Source organism: Branchiostoma belcheri, unplaced genomic scaffold (assembly GCF_001625305.1).
Source record: "Branchiostoma belcheri isolate BF01 breed outbred unplaced genomic scaffold, Haploidv18h27 scaffold50, whole genome shotgun sequence".
In the NCBI taxonomy this organism is placed as follows: Eukaryota; Metazoa; Chordata; class Leptocardii; order Amphioxiformes; family Branchiostomatidae; genus Branchiostoma; species Branchiostoma belcheri.
Window position 1 is genome coordinate 753740 of NW_017804132.1, and position 16578 is coordinate 770317.

Genomic DNA, 16578 nt, shown 5'->3' on the forward strand with positions numbered 1-16578 from the left:
ACGAGCACCGTAACTAACAAACGGGCAAACTGAGAGAACAGATGGTCAAGTCTTTACAAGAAAAGTCTCCCAAGATGGCCCAGTTTGTTTTCATGTGAGTCATTATAGCTTGAAGTGATGAGACACATGTGAGTGTTCAACACGGAAAGTTTGTTGTCATAAAGCTTGAACCTCCTTGGTAAAACCAACTCTTAGTATTTTGGAGTGTGAGCTGACAGTGTCGTATTGGCCATATGAGAAATAGCCAAGTCAGACCTATTACAACTACAAGGGTATATGCGCTACAATGTTACGTTGAAATAAAACCCAACCAAACCTATTGAGGTACATTGATGGCTTCCTACTAAAGGTTTAGTGTGTAAAATATTGTATTGTCCCCAGCACATATTTTCGTGATATTTGTATTTTTGTTATTTCTTTCCTCGGTTGGTCCAGGTGGCATAAACGCCCGGCTGGCAAATACATCCCGGGGACAGACATGTTGGCGGCCGGCGAGGGCCTTTTAAATGGAAATTCTTTCTCGTGGCTAGAAGTTCTTGTCCCAGCATGGCGGATCTTTTATTTCTTACCGCCCTGAGGATCATGGGGGTCACCAGAAGCGTGACGTCATTTTCAAACGACGTTTAGTTGACCGGTCTCAAACGACGTTCAACGCATACTTCAAGTTTGTTTTCTTTTTGCTTGCCAAAGTTTTACTGCCATGTTCGAAAAATGTGCTTTCTATCATATAAAAATCAAAATCAATATCGACTACAGTCAGCCGAAAAAAAAAACTTGTTAGAAATAAAAGCCAGGAAAATAGCAAATTTAAAACTGTCGTTGTTTTGAACTATCTTTTATTAAAGTCTTTTACACGCAGTTGAGGTAAATTGTCTGTTTCTGTATACTGCAAACTATATTCAAAGGTGACAATTCTTCATCCTTCAAATATATATCTGTACTAACACATTTAAGATGTAAAAGCCAAGTGCTGGTAGTCTATCCCTCAGGTTTTTGCATCATCATTGAAAATCTCCGAACCTTTCATGTACAGGTACCGTGACGTGTTTAAGAGGGGGAGGGGCAGTGGACGACTTCAAGATGAGAGAAGACTTCATGTGGGAAATTGCCATATAAGAACTTTTCTTTTACTTTTCTTGTGAATAAGTTCGTGACCTAAATCTGATTCTGCACTAAGAAAACAAACAAGCCTTTATGCAACATGATGCGTATATTTCATAAGGTATACCATACGGTGTTAAACTGTAAGCAAAACATTCTCTACGTTAGAGAATCTCTGTACTGTGCAGATGTTTCTGCAGACACCGTTGACGCATCCTTACTTCCAGCGGAGATGTGACCCGCGGTGCCACCCAAGTCGGGCCCGGCTCGCAGCGCCGATTCTCCTCGGTAGGGGTAACGAGGTCCTACCGAGAAAACTCACATCCCGACTGGGTTCCCAGAGGGGGGACCGTGTTTCCAAATCGGGAGTATGAATATTCATAGGTCAGGCGAGTGGGAGGGGCCGCCGCACTGCCCCCGTTTGGAGGAAAGCGGGTATATTAGCACCCGGCGTATCCTCTAACAACATACATGTGCCCTTGTTTGAGCGGTGAGTGTTCCTGTGCATCACTTGCTCTCTGACACTTCAAAAACATCACTCCCATCAGCGTTAAACTTGGAGTAGGGGTGACTCTGAAGACAGCAGGCCAGGATGGAGTTTGTGGAGCTGAGCAGCTGTAGGTTCGACGCGACGCCGACGTTCTGCGACCGTCCGGCCGCTCCCAACGCCACGGTGCTGCCGGGCGAGCACTTCCCCGTCCCGAACGGCTCGTACGATGACCAGGGGGACGGGCACGTCCTGGCCCCGGGCCCTTCCTTCCACGGCCCCGGCCGCTGTCTGCTCTGGGCCTGCAAGGCGTGCAAGAAGAAGACGGTCCCCATCGACAGGAGAAAGGCAGCCACCATGAGAGAGCGGCGTCGCCTGGTCAAAGTCAACGAGGCCTTCGACATTCTGAAGAAGAAATCGTGCGCCAACCCGAACCAGAGGCTCCCCAAGGTTGAAATCCTCCGCAACGCCATCTCCTACATCGAGCAGCTCCACAAACTTCTGCGGGACAGCAAGGAGAATTCCTCGGGAGAGGTGTCGGACGCCTCCGCCCCCAGCCCCGGGTCCTGCTCGGACGGAATGGTGAGTCCTCCCCGCCCGTTTACATGTTGTTAGACGCCGGACAGGGACCGATCAGAACCAACCCGAGATCAAACGACTCGTTATCCCGCTTGTCAGGCCTGACTTCCGTTGTGTATAATTAGTTAACAATCCTGACGATAAAGAAGCTTCCGAAACTTTGCGATCATCCACAGTGGGGCATTTACAGATGTATGTATACACACCAAATGTACTTTATTCAAATTGACGCTTGTCATAACGCTACTGTATGAACACAAAACGTTTACGGTTCTTCACATTTCTTGAATAATGACTAGCCCTTCATATATGTACGCTGAAAACGCATGACATCGGTGTCTCTTTATGGCAAAGCGTAGGAGGGAAAACTTCCCATAGCAGTTTTACTAAATGAGAGAAGCATCTATGACGCAGATATGATATGACGTCTGGTGCCTTTATCTGGGTCTTACTATCGCTTCATTCTCCCAGCCTCGCTCCATTTTTACTCCGACTGATTCGTCCGAAAATGGCAATGAGATAGATCTGATAACTACTCCTGATAATCGGCTCCTAATGACGTGATTCCGTCCGTGGGTAGTTGTGGGATTTCAGCTTCACACAGACAGAACCTAGTCTCCACCAGACTCCTTTTGCAGGCTGAATAAATCGTAGAAATCGGTCTAAAAATGGGATATGATTGACCAGAGGAGTTTCGCAGCCATAGAGGGTCCAATTTAACCCTACTGGAATTATATCACCTTTTTAGACCGCTTTCTACGATTTATTCAGCCTGCAAAAGGAGTATGGTGGAGACTAGACAGAACGTTGAACTACTGCTGTCCACTGCTCTCATCTCATCTGTTGTTCATTACACAAACCTACGTCGTGTTTCCAAGTGGGGTCAGCAGGGCCCGCGCCCCAAGGCTATCAACTCCCCTGCACGACTTTGCTCCAGTAACTTTTCAATCTGTACTGCAGATAAATTTAATTAGCAAGAAAAACAATGTTGTCCCATGGCAGCAGCAGTCATTACCAGGGTTAGTGGTGACAGAATCGTGTATAAATGGACGAGAGGGAAGGTAAAATATGATCCGTGTTCAGGTTCGGCTGTAGGAAACTCCACTGTCTGACCCCAGACTGAATGTAAACTGATACTAGAAGTACCCTTTCTGCTGGCGATCCGAATACTCGTGCCGTTGTCTTGTGGGGGTAGACAAAATAGGAAGATCCAGATTTCTGTACTTTAATTGCTTTTGACGCTTGTTACATTTTGGCCACACATACAAATACACGCTCACAGACTACGTAAAGTAACTCCATAAAGATACTTGTTGTTTGAGTGAGATTTACCTAAAGTACTTCTAGGTAGCATGCAATTGAATCACTACTTCGGCAGTCTTACACATATGCATAGACGCCTTTCTTCTGTATACACACAAGCGTACATGTAGTAGTTAACGTTGTTCATGATTTCTTCTTTTTCTCGTCCATGTAGGCCGCCCACAGTCCGCGAAGTTTCTGTACCGACACATCCGGGAACTCGTCCTGGGAACAAGCTGACGGCCAACCTGGGAACGGTGAGCAAATCCTCCATCTTTGATATCTTTCTACAGAAAACATGGCCGCTCCTTTCATAGAATCTCTCTTTCTGCTGTCCCAATGAGAAGTTTGTCTTGAAGTTAGCATTAAGCTGGGCGTTTTGATACTTTTTCTACTGATCTGTCACCCAAACTAAAGCTTTCTATCAAGACTTTAAATACAAGTAGGCCATAACTTCCATAAAACGTAAGAAATGCCCAGCATGAGTATAACTTATAGAACATATTCTCTTATAGTTATGGAACGTAGCCAAGTGTATGTTACGTACTTGTAGTTGACCACTGCATTGGTTGGACGATATGAGTTTTATATTTACTAAACAAAACCTCACATAGTGGATATTTCACTACTTAGAGCATCGCTTAGTGCTGTAACTTTCATAAAACATACATTTTAGTTGATGAAGCTGTTTTAAAGACCATAACATTGCAAAGTGATTTGTAATTGAAAGTGATAGCGTAAGCAGGCACATGTACCGCAGCGTGATACCAACTATTGGGTTACGGTCTGGCTAAAAATACACAGGCTATAGAATAACGCACCCTTCAAAACGGGCTTCTACAGACAATAAGGCAATAGTTCACGTCCATTCTTTTTGCACCATTGCAAATTTAAGCTGTACACATTTTAGAATCAAAATATATGTAATTCGTTAAGACAATAACTGAAGAATAGAGTGCTGGTGAGAGGAAATAGCAATATTAATTATTGTTGACGCTGAAAGCTGAAACGGTGCATCACTTCCAGAATATTCACTCATAAGTCATCAGTATTTATGGAGATGTCGGTAAATGGAAATTGCCCGTAGTTTTGTCACCAGTAAAAAATACTTTCAGATACACGTTCTGGCACCATGACATAATATCGTTATTAGTAAGAGATCACAGTTACTTACTCATCTTATTGCTTTATTTTGACCCATAAGGAAGCAACCTAAAATGGGGTCCAAATGCACTGTAGATATGTTAATAGATTAATCATGATTACTCAGACTTAAACGTTATTGTTTTGAATTATGTGTAAAGAGTTAGTCGACATTAAAAATAGTCAAAAAATCGTTTTAAGTTAATTGTCAAGTTGGGCTGTTAAAATAAGTGTAAAAATAGTCAAAAAATCGTTTTAAGTTAATTGTCAAGTTGGGCTGTTAAAATAAGTGTATAACTTGAGTGCAGCCCAATTTTGTCTTTGTGTTTGTATTGTTTCTTCAATGCAAAAAAATTAAGCCAGAAAAAGAATGATTTGTTGATCTGACCCAAGTTTTCCTGTTCTCGTCCCCAGGTTACGAGAGCCAGTCGTGCGGGAATAACGTGTCCAGTCTAGACTGTTTGTCTCTCATCGTGCAGAGTATTTCAACCATAGAGGGCGAGGAGAACAACAACGCGAGCAACAGTAACACAGCCAGATGAAAGACAGGGGACTGCCATACATCCAAGAAAAGAGACACCGGGGACCATGTGTACATTTCCAATGAACTTAAGATGGACTTGAGAGAAGCAATTATTATGGGAAAAAGTCATCGTGTTGTTGGTGTTGTCGAAAGCTTTTTGTGAAGTCTCGCGAGAGATGACGTGATGTTGTGAAGGACTTCGGAGTTGAATGTAAACTTTATTTGTACATATGCTGTATATACTTGATTTTCTAGCTCCACTGTTTTTCGTGTTAGAAATAAATGTTTCCAATTGTGTGTTTTCTTACATACTCGTGTACGTTACATTTCTTTTCTAGTTGAGTCACACACACTTTATTTTTCACAAAAAAAATGGTCCAATTTCCCAAAACGATATGCGCATTTTTGATTTCGAGTTTTCCAATAATTTGCCCTGAAGACTGAGGCTCTTGTCATGTAATTGTTGTCTTAAGCGTGGAAAATATTTGATTTGAAGACTTGCCAAATTTACAGATGCATTCGCACTCTAAGCTCACGCACAAGAGTCAAGTTCGCCCCCCTCCCCACACATACTTTATCCCATGTCCATTTGGTCATGTCGTTGGCAGATTGCTTTCATGATCACCAACTTAACTAGATGTTCTACACGACTGATACTACGTGGTTCTTCTCACGAAGATGTTCCTAATCTGACCTGACACAGGCAGCCGTGCCGCCGGCAGACGCCTCCGAGTCTGTCTTCCCTAGTCTCTTCTCCTGGCCTCACTGCACCAAACCGTTTCTGTTAGCCTGGGTGCCAGACCCACAGCACACTAGACTAAAAGTTATCAGTTTCAGTTTATTTATTTCACCAGCAACTACACTCAGGTATACAAAAACCTGTTGTTCAGGCAATGCTGCGCATACAAAGTACAAAATAACAGGCTGTACAGTATTACAAGAACACCTACGATCCAAAATGACATACATGTTTTGTACAACAAAAGAATTTTCAACTCTATACGTTCATATCACAATTCCTGACTGAATTTCACCAATCCCAAAGTCTTACGTTGTTTCAGTGACAGGTTATTCCACAGTTGGGGGCCAGTTTGTAGCCTCTGCCAGGCTTCGGGATGCGGCTAAAAAGAGTAGAAATCGGCCAAATAGAGAGATAACATGCAAGGGGAGTTTGTCTGCTGGGAGAGAACATTTTGCCGCCTCCCGAAGCCTGGTAGAGGCTAACCAGTTTGCACACAAGATAACTTTTGGTCTAGTGCGCTGTGGGTCTGCTGGCAACCAGGCTATATATGTCTATCCTCCCATCCACCAATATTCAGTACAGATTAGCTCAGATTTGGCGGGAAGAAGAAGTGAAGTAACTGTAAGTGTAATTACGGTCTATCCGTTCCCCCTGACTCAGCCCCGGTATAATGTGACCTTGCCTGTAGTAATTCAGGTCTAACGTTACGGAGGCTGGCAGGGAGACAAGACTGCGTCACAGTCTCGGCTCTACAGTCTGTACAGCGGAGACTGGAGCTGTCAGCAAGCTTCTGGGACATTCTGGGGGGTGGGAAAAACAAAAACTACCAGCCAGTAGAAATTGACTATGCCCCACATGCCAAGTGGCTACAATGCACTACGTAGAATTAAAACGGCGAATACGCTCTACGCAAGATGCGCCAATTACGCTCTACGTCCGTTGAATTAGCATTGGTTAGCAGACTTCTCTATAGGCAGGTTGGTAAGTCACTGAATAAAGAGACCCTTTTTACACGTCCAAGAGGTTTATTTAAGCCAACGTTTCAGTGACCGTCTGTCACCTTCCTCACTTTAATTCTGACTGGTTCACTTGGCTGTATTGTAGCAACTTTTACTGAATGACAGTGCTATCGCTATCTAGTCTGTAGGGGAAGAAGACAATAACCCTTAAGTGCACGTCGTTAACCTGTCATTCATTCATTGACGAGAAAGTAGAACGGCAAATTAAAGTGTGCGTGTGTGATCGTATGTAGGTAGGTAGGTGTGTGTCCTTCATTAAGTATCAATATTGCCAATTTTTGACCAAAATATAAGTTGTGTGTCTCATAACGAGAAAACATTTAAGTTCTCTACTTACATGAATGGTCAACCAGGACGTTTAAAACTTTAAAAGGCTTAAGTAGCTTTTGAAAACTGTCAGACGTTTCAAGTAGCATCCACTGCCAATTTCGAGACTTAGTCACCGTTGGTAATTAGTGGATGCTACTTGAACCGTCTCACAGTTTTCAATCCGTCCGCTGCATCAGCTGCAGAAGCGCTTTGTTAGGATCGCGTCTTATGTTCCATTTTTTGCTAACTCTGCGGTTCTATTTTACAACTTGAAAATTTTAACAGTGTATGACATAAATAAACTCCAAACAGCAATTTTTGTCCATAGAGTTTTACATAAAAGTTCACAATTACCAGTTCAATTTCAGGACATATTTCAATACAACTCAGATATCCACAGTTACAGTACTAGAAAGCAAAATGATTTAAGGCCAATCCTGACAAAGTCAAATATGAAACAGTTCACGATAATGTTTAGAGGCCCCTTAGTTTGGAACAGTTTAAGTCACTCACAGCAAAATTGTCAATCCCTTCCAACTTTCAAAAGACATTTAAAAACTGACCTGATAGAGAAGCCAACTACCACTTCCTGATTTGCTTTTGTTTTCCTTGTTTTCTTATGCTATGATATTTTCTTTGTGTTAATATTGGTTTCTTATGTTGTTCTTACTCATAACAACTTATGATTTGACTAATGGAAATTTATTGTTTTTGTTCAATATGATTTGTTCTTGATTGTCTTACTTTATTGCTTAGATATTTGATTCGCCGTGTTAACTTTATATTATCTTGTACCTATTTTGAGTTAATTTGTTTGCTTGTCCCTTAATACATATATTGCAAGTTAAATGTAAATGTAATAAATGTATGTAAATAAGAGATCGTAAAATTAATAGGATTTGGGAGAGTCCACTAGACAAACCTTCAGGTTTCTTGGGCTCTCCAGCATATATTTGCTTGTATATAATTTCATTTTATACTGTTACTTTTTTATGTGCAAACTGACAATAAATAAAAATAAATAAAATAAATCTCTCCACGTTGCTTGAGTAACCATTTCCTAGTTTATCTCATTACCTGGATGTCTAACCTTCATTGACGGGTCAAGCCTATATCGTACAACCTGTCCTCTTTACTGACTTAAGAAATACGATATGGGCCCGACTCTAACCGCCCTGCCTGTACATGTCTGAATGAGACACCTGTGTTACCGTGTTGTGTTCGATCAAAGTTCCCGGACTTCTCTACAAAAGAACACGGGGTCACGTCCGCCCCACGTCCCGGGACAGACATGACGGCGGCCGGTCTCGCCTTTGAAATGGAGATAAGGTCCCAGGTCGGGAGTGTTCACACTTGGCACAATCAGGCCACATTGGTCACGCAAGGCTGACGACATCTTGCACTAGCAACCGGCTGAACTCCGCACTTAACTCTGTACACTTCTAGTAACCGTTTTTCGTCAGAAATTTTCGGTTCTGTCTGTTCCATGAGTGTCGATACACATTGGGATAGTGTTCTTTCAACTCAGTATGTAGATAAGCGACTAGAATACTTTAAAAAAATCTGGTTTCCAAGCCCATACAATGCAGTTTTTATGGCTTGGAAGCCATATTTTTTCAAGTCAATATTCACCCATCTACATACTGAGTTGAAAGAACACTATCCCAATGTGTATCGACATTCATGGAACAGACAGAACCGAATTTTCTGACGTAATGCTATCCAAAAGTTAAAGAAAGAAGGCTTTTCACATTAGTACTACTACTTTCCAAGGTGGGGAAGATTGTGATCGTTCTATATATGCTGCGTTTTCTGTCATAGTCATAGGTAGGTCATAGTCTTCCCCATCAACCTCTGCTTGGAGAGTAATAGAACATGTACATCCGATGGGAATAAGGGTTGAGTACCTAAGCACGTAGCTACGTAGGCAGACAGACAGACAGACGTAACCTACATGTATACCTTCTACTAACACAGACTCGCTTTGAAGCTCTTTGATGTGATAAAAAAGCACCAATTCCTGGGACAAAATCGTCTGCAAATTTCGTCATCGTAACTTCAAACAAAGAAAAGAACGCCAGATATGACAAGCACTTTGGTCCCGTCACGCAAGGCCCTGTACCGGGGTAGGGGTGCAAGCCGCACGGGTGGGACAAAGAACCGGACACGGGCCTTATATAGGCAACGTGTAGGTTGAAGTTAGTACTTACTGGTACACTGAGATGAGAAAGATTCAAGGATAGAAGGGTGACCTATTAGCCCAATAAGGCAAGAGAAAGGCAGGATACTAAAAGAAGGGCGTACTGTTATTACATTTTAGAAGAATGGCCCTTTTGTGGCGTGTATGTGTGTGTGTGTGTGTGTGTGTGTGTGTGTGCGCGCGCGCGCGCGCGCGTGTGTGTGTGTGTGTGTGTGCTCTTTGCAACTCCAGAGCCACTCAAACTACTAGTAAGCTCTTTGCCCAATCTAAAAGCCTTCTCAAAAAATCCGCTCTCTCGCCAATGTCAATGCCATTGTCTCTTGCTCTACTGTCCTCTAGTCTTCTCTAAGTTCTAACCAGGGTCTAAGAACCCCGTTTTGTCCCATCTTGAAGCCGTTACATGAACGTGCCCAGGTGTAACGAAACTTTTCCCCTGCACCATCACAGTTAGTACCGGCCGGACAGGGCTGGGAGTTGACCGTGAACAATGCATTACGGAGCCGGAGAATTGGGCTATCGTCAGGCGAGGTGGGGGATCGGCAGCCCGCCTCTAGTGTGTAACAGTCGCGTGCTGAACCCTCATCCTCGCGCTAATTATCCACAACCCCCACGGTACCGGGGACGGGCACGCTGGGGTGTGGGGAGTCGGGGGAACCGTAACTCTCCACGTGCCTCAAGTTGGCAGGTGGATGTGGGGATGGTCTGACTGGGAGGCGGCGAACTTCGTAGTTCTACTAAGTTTCCAGGAATAGACTAGTATGACTGTAACGACCACATTGTCATCCTTGCCATACATTGTACCATGTACAACTGTCGAGCATTAAAAAGATCATTCATTAAATGATAAAAAAAGTCTGGAGACTGATGGCCAACTGTAGTTTAAAACGTGAAGAATGGCGAGTTTAGGAAAGTATATATGTGCAGAGTTGTATATTCATCGGTTCCGAGCATCAACAACTTATGATGAACATAACAAAAGGAAAACACAGGTGTCAATGTCATTGTTGCAGAATGATTTTAATGATATTTGACATTGAAACATAACTAAGGGGACTCAAGAGAAATGTGTAGAGAATTGTAGTACTCAAAATCGTCTTTTTCTTTTCTTTATCTCAAACTATCCTCGAGTCTGTATTTGTTACGCCTCCTGTGCTAATTGATGTGATGTAAGGTGTAAACAGGTCCTTTAGAACCAAGTACAGCCAGAAGAATCCGTCCGGGGAGTTGTAGTGATGACCAGGTTTGACAGTACGCGCGCCCAAGACACAACACATCCACACACACCTGCCTGGCCGGATTTCTTCCCTCCTCTGTCACGGTACAGACCTCACAGTCACTTCCTTTCTTAGTCATCGCCTGCTCCAACTCAGAATCGTCTTGAGGCGTAACGCGATATCAGCCACAATCGTGGATTAATGATCTTTGATCTGTCAAATAATCTGCGGCGACATCTCTGCCCAAATATGAAAATCTGCGCCGAATTAGCCTCGATTTCCTGCGAGTTAACCGTGACTGTGACCTCTAGGGGTCACGACCCCTGGATGACCCCCGAGGCGAGGCCACCCTTTTATGGGTAAAATCAGAGGACAGGAGATCCCAGTAGAGGTGGGGCTTTATCTGTGAGGCAGAGGCGATGAAATGTCGTACAAGACTTCTGGAGACAGCCAAGATGCAAAGCCGATAAACGTAAGGACTGGCAATTAAGGAGCCCGGCTACTCGGGATGTGTCACATTCTGGACGTGCTGGGGAGATCACATGACGTCATCAACATGGCGATTTGTTGGGCTATTTTATTCGGCTAGTCATGAAGTTACGACAACGTCGCGCAATATGGTCGTTATCTGACGGTACGATATTTCATAAGGGTGCTGACGCGAGCAAGCTACAAATTTTGATTGTTACTAAATGCTTACGACAACAATGTATCCATCTGTGATCATCCGTAGCTGAAACAATCAGTGTCAAGTTTGATAAAAATATCATGTTATGGAATACACAAACGATTAACATTTTTTATGCCATTCCTTACTGTCTGAAAGTACATACATTGGAAATACTACAGAAAAACGTGATTAAACGCGACTTCTAAAAATTCAGTTAATAGATTGTCAACGAAACAAAAGGAACACAGTGTGTAGGTGACTTGCCCACTGCCCCCCTCCCCTTCCATTAACAGTGTTTGATGACTGTTTTATTTGCTAACGAAGTGTTTTGTGTACCTCGGTTCAAGGCTATTCAGACGTAAGCCTTCGCTACCCAACTCCACACGAAGTTTTTTCATAGCGTACTACTAGTCATCATCAGCACATATGGAGACACTTGAAAAGAAATCAAAAGCTTTGTCATCATATCTACCACGCCTAACACCATCATAACTACCATACAGTTATCATATGTACACAGATCTCTTCAGGCTTTAGTCTGTCCGTGTCTGGATCCTGTCCAAGACGAGGACAATAATAGGAGCTGACGGTTGCCAAGATGCCTACAGGAACAATCCCGGAGAGGATCCATTCCGCACGGGGAAGCCGCTTCCACCGGCCCGGGGGCGAGCGGAAGGAGGGCGGGGCCGGATGTCAACACAATACCGGGGGAACGCACGAGTCTTTTCCCCTGTTTCTACTTCTCAAGAATCATCAACACAAAGAACACAAAGTAAGCACTGTAAATATGTTGTTTTTCATTAAAAAAAGACTAATTCATTCACGGTGTCAGATCAATGAAAAAAAGCTTGAAGGGGAGTAATACTTAAGGTGCAATAATGTTTTAGACATTTGTGTCATTCTTCATTATGATTTTCTATAATTTTCATGGTAGACAGTAATTATGTGTTCAACATTTTTTTCTGATCGATGAAAGTATGCAATACTTCCAGCCTATATGTTTGTCGATATCAACACACAATGCTACTTCATAACGTTACGTTATTGGTGATAAACAAATGCCAGTGTCTATAATTCTTTTCCTTTCTTTGACAACTTGACACGCACGAGTCTTTTCTAGATCCTCTCTCCCAGACCCAGATGACCTCTGTATAAATCGCCCTCGGGATGACATTCCAGCAGGTTAACTAGACAAGCGTCTCGTTAATGTATCATGTTTTCACTTTTCGTCTTCTTGCCAAGAAATTTCCTCTGAATGAGGGAAATCGGCATGATTCATACATTCTATAACCCTTGGAGAACAATGTTTACAGTTTATTGATGATAACGATGGTTATAACGTTCTATAATCCAGCTGAGAATCTTCTAGAAACGGTTCGACATCTCTTTTCTAATAATACCATGGTAGGTACGAGAACTAGTTCTTTCTGGAAGCACCAAAGACAAAGGCACTACACATCCTGACCACGCCTACTCTAGTCTTTGCTGAAGTCAGCAGGTCCAGAGTCGTATGTCCAGTGACAGGTCTGGACGTGTGGTCACGTCGTTGTGTCGTCCAGTGCGTATGCGGCGTATGCGGCGGTATTTGGACAGTTGTTAGTATGACAAGCAGGAATCTTGTGGGGATTACGAGCCCAGACCACGGCACGCGCGGTACGGCCCGCCAGGTCACCGGGGGAGCCAACACTTGTGCCGGGGAGATGTTCCCCTGCACTTGGAGCCAATCTGACTTAACAAGCGTGAAGCTCAGAACCATACCATGCGCCTAAACGATTGCACACGTTCGTTTTGATTTCATGTTTCGTACCAAAAGGATTCATATCATCTTTTATTTTGATACATATTTCGATTACAATGCAATACCACTAGAGATTTAATATTCACTGCTGGATAACATGGCGTTAATGTATTGATATCAAATTAATACATAACATCTGAAAACCCACACATTACAGAAAAAGTGGGATCTTTCGCCTTCCTCTGTCTTTAAAAAAGGCGTCAAAGCCAGTAGATGTAAGAATTAAAGTGTTTTTTTTTTTGCCTAGCTCTGTATTACCTTCTTGTACTAGTATCAAATGTTCCCTTTGTATTTGCAATTATATAGCCCTTGGGGACGAGTTTGCAATAAACAATTAACAAGTTATAGACTATTAATTTAAAACAATCAAGATGATTTCTAATTGTGTCGGTTGACTGCGTCGATTCAAGAGAGCAAGGACGAAATGCACTTGAGTCAAAGTCATTCTCATTTTTGTAAAACAAATACCAAACGTTTGAACAATTCACGCCTGTAAACTAACAATCCCCGCAACACGGCCGGGGTCATGCGGAGTGTCCGGGGTGACGGGCTGATATCTGCCGGGACGGCTAAATATAAACCCCGGGCGGTTACCCGATCTGTCCCGTCTACCCATACACATCACCCGCATAGTCCATAAAAATCATCAATGAGCCATGGAGATCGTTACTGTTTTGTAGAGCTTTTCTCCATTTGGTATCATCGTAAAGCCACTCACAGATCCAGGTGATGCAAAGAACAGAATGAAGCGATGTTTCTGATGTTAATTTTGATGGACTTGAATATCAATGTGTAAAGTTTGATGAAAACCCAGTTTGTGTTGTCAGTTTAAAGGGCACAAGTTTCAAGAAAGCAGATTAAACTTTCTTTCGAAAGAGTACATTGTTGTCAAAGGTAAAGTACTAAAGTATATATACTATATACATATGATGGACTGTGTCTAAGAAATCGTCGTACATCAGCGATCTGCAGTTTCGTCGACGTTCTCAACCATACATTATAAAACTTAAATCAACCAACAGCGGTTGTTCAAAGACTACCCAAAAAGGAATTGTTTATTTTCTTTCTTCGATGTTTCATAAACAATCCTTATTTAGATTCTACGGTGATTAGTTTAAAACTATGGTTCCAGCATGTTGAGAGTTCTGTAAACTTGGTATTCACATATTCTTCCCTACGATATCAAAGATTCGAGCTGTACATTGTTCCTAAGACAGATATTTCCGGTTTGGTTATCTGGGTTTGTATCACAATACATAAGGGAAATAGTTGGCCCCGATTTTTCCAGTTGTCGAATTTCGCCGACCATTCTAAAGGGTATAAATAAACAACGCGGTGTCGCCACGTGCCGAGCGTTTAACGGCGAGTGAGTCAGACTCCCGGAGGGACACGGGATGTGGACGGAGGGTTCAGGGTTCGAATCCCACTCAAAACTTTTATCAAGATGTTATTGTATTGATTTGGACTACGCCGTTCTCTTCGTTGAGATACGTTTGTGACGATTGGTCATCCAGGGACATATAGATGAATAAAACTGTGAATAAAACTTTACCACTGGATAAAATTGAAACAATTAAAACAATATTTGAAACAATTTTTTTTTCAATTTTATCCAGGTAAAGTTTGAATCATGATTTTATTGGTCATCGAGATAGAACTTTATCATAACCGTTACTGTAACGATGTATTGTTCATAATAGTAGATCTAGAATAAAAATTATATTTGCAAGTCAGTAACAGAACATAAAACAAAAGGAAAGCGACAAAGTAGTAAGATTTACTTTCTGTAAATCTGAGGAAACGATTTTCACCTCCACCCACGCAGTACCTTCCGGGTCGTGTACTGAAGTCACACGAGATTTGGCGAGAACACCTGTGGACAACGTGATGTCACGCAGGTGGTACCTTCAGTGTTATCAGGGGACCGGGCTACACTTTTGACAAATGGGCTCGAGCTTCGGAACCCTCTGGACTTTTCATCATTGGTCACGGCAAATTACGGCACTTTCTGCAGGTTTTCCTCGGCTCGACAGGACGCCGGCCCGGGGGACGCGGTTTGCCGTCCGTGCCGGCACGTGGCCGCCCCGCCGTGTTTGTGTAAGCTCTCCGCGATCTCCCCCTCTCGACAATTGGGTGACAGGTCATAATTGGAACCGTGCCGAACATTTGGGAGCGTGGTCGGGTAACTAGGCAAAACTCATCCGCCGATTTTACGGGTCGAGCGACGTACAAAGACGTATTCAGTCCAGGTGTCACTGCTACAAATTAACGGTGTTGTCTGGGGGGTGGGGTCACTCGAGTCACATATGACACAAGACGTGGGTTCTTTAACACATACAGAGGCAAGAGGGCTGCAATGACTCAAGGAGGAGGAGGAACTTCTAAGATCAGGGATCATCGGCAGTAGGACGGCTAGGAGGGAAACCCTGCTGAGAGCCAATAAATGACATCATTCTATTTTACTTGTCACGGCAAAAATGTAGAATCTGCTGAATGACCCATGTCATCTATCATAGTGAAACAAAATGGTACTAAATCCGCCCAAACCAAAATCTTTGTTCTCTCATGATTGCAGCAGATACATGTACTAGCACTCGAAGCGCAGCATTATGATTCTGGCATTAGTAATGTCGCCACCAACACAGGGACAATACAATACTCATTTTCACCTGAGCGAAGTGAAGAAAGTCGTGTTAGGCTTCCACAAGATCGCGGTGGCATGTCAGGACTCGAACCCGGGACCTCTTGGTTCCGAGTAGAACACTCTGCCGTTAACGCCACGCGACCCCACGAAACGCCGTTATCCGTCGACCGAAAGTTCTCTTGAGTTGTCTGAGTTGTCAGAGCGTCGGAAGTCCCCGTGTGTTTGTGTGGAAACTCCTTACCGAACCTAAACATATCTGATGGCCTAAGTTGTTTAGTTAACCCGATATCAGCGTCAGGGCTTTGTACAGGACTGGTGTGAACTAGTACGACACGTGTGCATGTTTGACCGGTGTGACTTTAAATCTAGAAAAGGACCAGAGAGCGTATACCGAGCAGTGAATATTGACCAAAGTACGATCCACACTTTGTACCGATGAAGCTAGTTGGTAGCCTGAGTGTCAGCCTTGTTAGCTTTCGTCCGCTACCCAAGATCCGCTCCCCGCTCTTTGGTAGCGGACGAAAGCTAACAAGGCTGACACTCAGGCTAGCTAGTCGGGGGATTCCTCTATAATCGTACAGGCACTCCTGTATTCTATTTCTAAGCAGCTTCTCAGGGTCTGACTGGCCGGTGTATTGGCGCTGAGAACAGGCGTCTAGGCTACAGTCCGACCACCTTGCTCATTACGTAGTTTCCAGGTACTGCGTAATGAGCAAGGTGGTCCAGGTATTTCCCAAAATGGAAAATGTCCTAGTATGGCCGGCTAACTCCCCTGGCCAATTATATATATAATATACATCTTTTCAGGACGATCTGGACTTCTTTTTCAGCCTAGCCTGGATGCCAG

The 16578-nt window shown here is 43.3% G+C and overlaps 1 protein-coding gene across 1 annotated transcript; it reads left to right on the forward strand.

Moving 5' to 3' along the window:
- The first annotated feature begins 1531 nt into the window (after positions 1-1531).
- On the forward strand, positions 1532-5154 carry LOC109480329 (transcription factor SUM-1-like). The gene is made up of 3 exons (XM_019782521.1): positions 1532-2170; positions 3645-3726; positions 5027-5154. Exons 1-3 carry the CDS (start codon positions 1694-1696, stop codon positions 5152-5154), a joined length of 687 nt encoding a protein of 228 aa, XP_019638080.1. The 5' UTR covers positions 1532-1693.
- The last annotated feature ends 11424 nt before the right edge of the window (positions 5155-16578 follow it).